The sequence below is a fragment of the Penaeus vannamei genome, chromosome 12, assembly GCF_042767895.1.
Source record: "Penaeus vannamei isolate JL-2024 chromosome 12, ASM4276789v1, whole genome shotgun sequence".
NCBI classification, from domain to species: Eukaryota; Metazoa; Arthropoda; class Malacostraca; order Decapoda; family Penaeidae; genus Penaeus; species Penaeus vannamei.
The window spans coordinates 30,352,345-30,354,844 of record NC_091560.1 but is presented as its reverse complement, the minus strand read 5'-3'; the positions used below and the strand labels follow the sequence as shown (position 1 = coordinate 30,354,844).

Genomic DNA, 2,500 nt, shown 5'->3' with positions numbered 1-2,500 from the left:
CGAATTCCAGAAATACCGAAAATATCCCATCCAGTAAAAGGAATTAGAACCTGAAGAAAAGTTTGGTAAAATGGATGATATAGAATACACAGACTCACGGTGCAGAGACGGGATATTCAAGCCGCAGAACGAAGTTTGTTAAAGATGGGGATATGGATTGCTGAAGATCAGTTGAAAGAGGATTACAAAAGAAGTATTATGGAGAAAGCAAGAAAGAAGCTCATTGACAACTATAGAAAAAAAAGAGGACATATGAGGTGCGTTGGAAAGAGAGCCAGAGGTTGAATCCCGGTATATCAATAAGGATTGGCCTTTTTCTAATATACAGAACTAAGTTTAGAAGAAGGAGGAATTACTAAACTTCGTCCAATCTCAGTAAAAAAAGAGGCAACACCCTTTGCACCTTGGAATACCCTGATTCGCCGGCTCTTTCGAAAAAAAAAACAATGGGAAAAATACGTTTTAAAAACTTTTGCTATCTTATAACCTCGCTTGCTTATTCTGTATTGGTTTAAAAAATACGAACACATACACACACATACATCACTTTGAAAAAGACCATGTAAACATCCTTTGATCAGCTACAAAGCACAGAACATTACTGTACGTTTCACTTCACTATATGAATACCGCAAGCTTAACGAATTAAATGACAAATCATTTCTAATATATATATATATATATATATATATATATATATATATATATATATATATATATATATATATATATATATATATATACATATAGGTTTTACAGAACTAACACACAAACTGTAAATAATACATACATACATATATATTCACACATACACAGACTCATCTACCTATCTATCTCTACATGTACATGTATATATATATTAAACATCCACCCACCCACACCCACACCCACACCCACACACACACCCACACACACACACACATATATATATATATATATATATATATATATATATATATATATATATATATATAGAGAGAGAGAGAGAGAGAGAGAGAGAGAGAGAGAGAGAGAGAGAGAATGATAGATAGATAGGTAGATAGGTAGACAGATAAACTGTTACTGATATACGTACATGTGTGTGGGCAGACCAGGAAGCCTAATTCTCCTGTCCACCACAGTAACATGGTGCCTTGCGACACACCAAGTGCATGGGAGGACCTTCTTCTGTCGACGGTGCAGGAGCAGGACGTGGTGACTGTGACGGGCTGGATAAGGACGAATGGTCTCCCGGTGGCCATCGCGAATGTCTATTACAACATATGGAGCGTGAGATTTCAAGTAAGGGAAAATATCTAGGACCATCTTTTATCTTTTGTTATGTATATAACCCGATTCATTTTAACCAGAAAAATAGAGCTAGGCAGAGATACTGTAATAAAAAGAGTGATTATCTCCAAAAAAAATTGTGGTTTTCCGTCACTTAATCCACATTGCATAATCAATTTGTGACGTTACTACTGCCACCGCAGTCTCTCTCTGTCTATAATTATCTCAGCCTTTCCTTCTCTCTTTACGTCACTAATTTGCCCCATTTTTCTAGACTAACATTTATCATCTCTCTCCGATACGCAATGCCTCATGTGACCATCCTTTACCAGAATGTCGTCGAGTCGGCGTTGCTCGACCGGTGCCTCAAGGAGGCCTACCTTCAAGAGCGTGACCTGCAGCACGTCCTTCGCCGGCCGAAGACGTCCTCGAAAGCCTCTCCCGAAAGTGCTGCGGGAGTCGAGCTGCTGTGGTCCTGCCTGCGGGTCGAGAAGCACTTTCGTGACACAGCCTCGCACCGGTACTGGCTCATGCAGACCTTCCGTCGCCTCGTAAACGACGCCAAAATCTTCGGTGAGCTGGACTGCAAGAGTGTCGCGCGCCTGCGCACGCGTTGCGACCGCCACGACCTGTCCAAGTTCCGGCTGGAGCAGGCTGTCGGCTTTACTCTCCGGTGGGTACACGGCTTGCACTCCGACCTCTGGGTCCGCGCCTGCAACCTGCACCTTCTGCAGGAGGATCACCACCCACAACACTACTTCCAGAGGGCGCACATCGACGCGCGGAGGCCCGTGTGCGAGCAGAAGGGGTACGCGCACACCGACGACGAGAGGATGGACGAGCTCGCCCGCTACGAGTCGATCCTGGACATGGTGGCGTGCCGCTGGGAGAGGCGGCTCGGGGGCGACCGCGGCGTCGCCACCAGCCAGCTGGTCGACGCCTTGGAGGAGGAGAGCGCGCTTGGGCGATACTGCCCGTGCGATCTGAAGTATGTTAAAGACGTCTACAGGAAAATAGAAAGTTTTGTCGACGGCGGCAAGTAACTTCCCTACTCTCCATCTTTCAAATAGTCTTATCTGTAGACCATCACCATGTTATCATGTCATCACGCCTCTGGTTTATTATCGTGTTTTTACCGAGTTGCATCCGCTCGTTCCATCACCTCTCATTATTTTCATTATTTTTAAGAACATTAATAGAATTGCTAAATATCACATTTAGCGTAAAACAT

The 2,500-nt window shown here is 43.7% G+C and overlaps 1 protein-coding gene across 1 annotated transcript in view; it reads left to right on the top strand.

Moving 5' to 3' along the window:
* LOC138863600 (uncharacterized) overlaps window positions 1–2,500 on the top strand; it is a 3,992-nt gene that overhangs the window by 1,467 nt on the left and 25 nt on the right. The window contains exons 2-3 of the mRNA XM_070128173.1: window positions 1,122–1,281; window positions 1,602–2,500. The exon at window positions 1,602–2,500 is cut by the window's right edge and continues 25 nt beyond it. Coding sequence (XP_069984274.1) covers window positions 1,126–1,281; window positions 1,602–2,312 — 867 coding nt within the window. The 5' untranslated portion in view covers window positions 1,122–1,125 and the 3' untranslated portion in view covers window positions 2,313–2,500. The remainder of the gene's footprint in view (window positions 1–1,121; window positions 1,282–1,601) is intronic.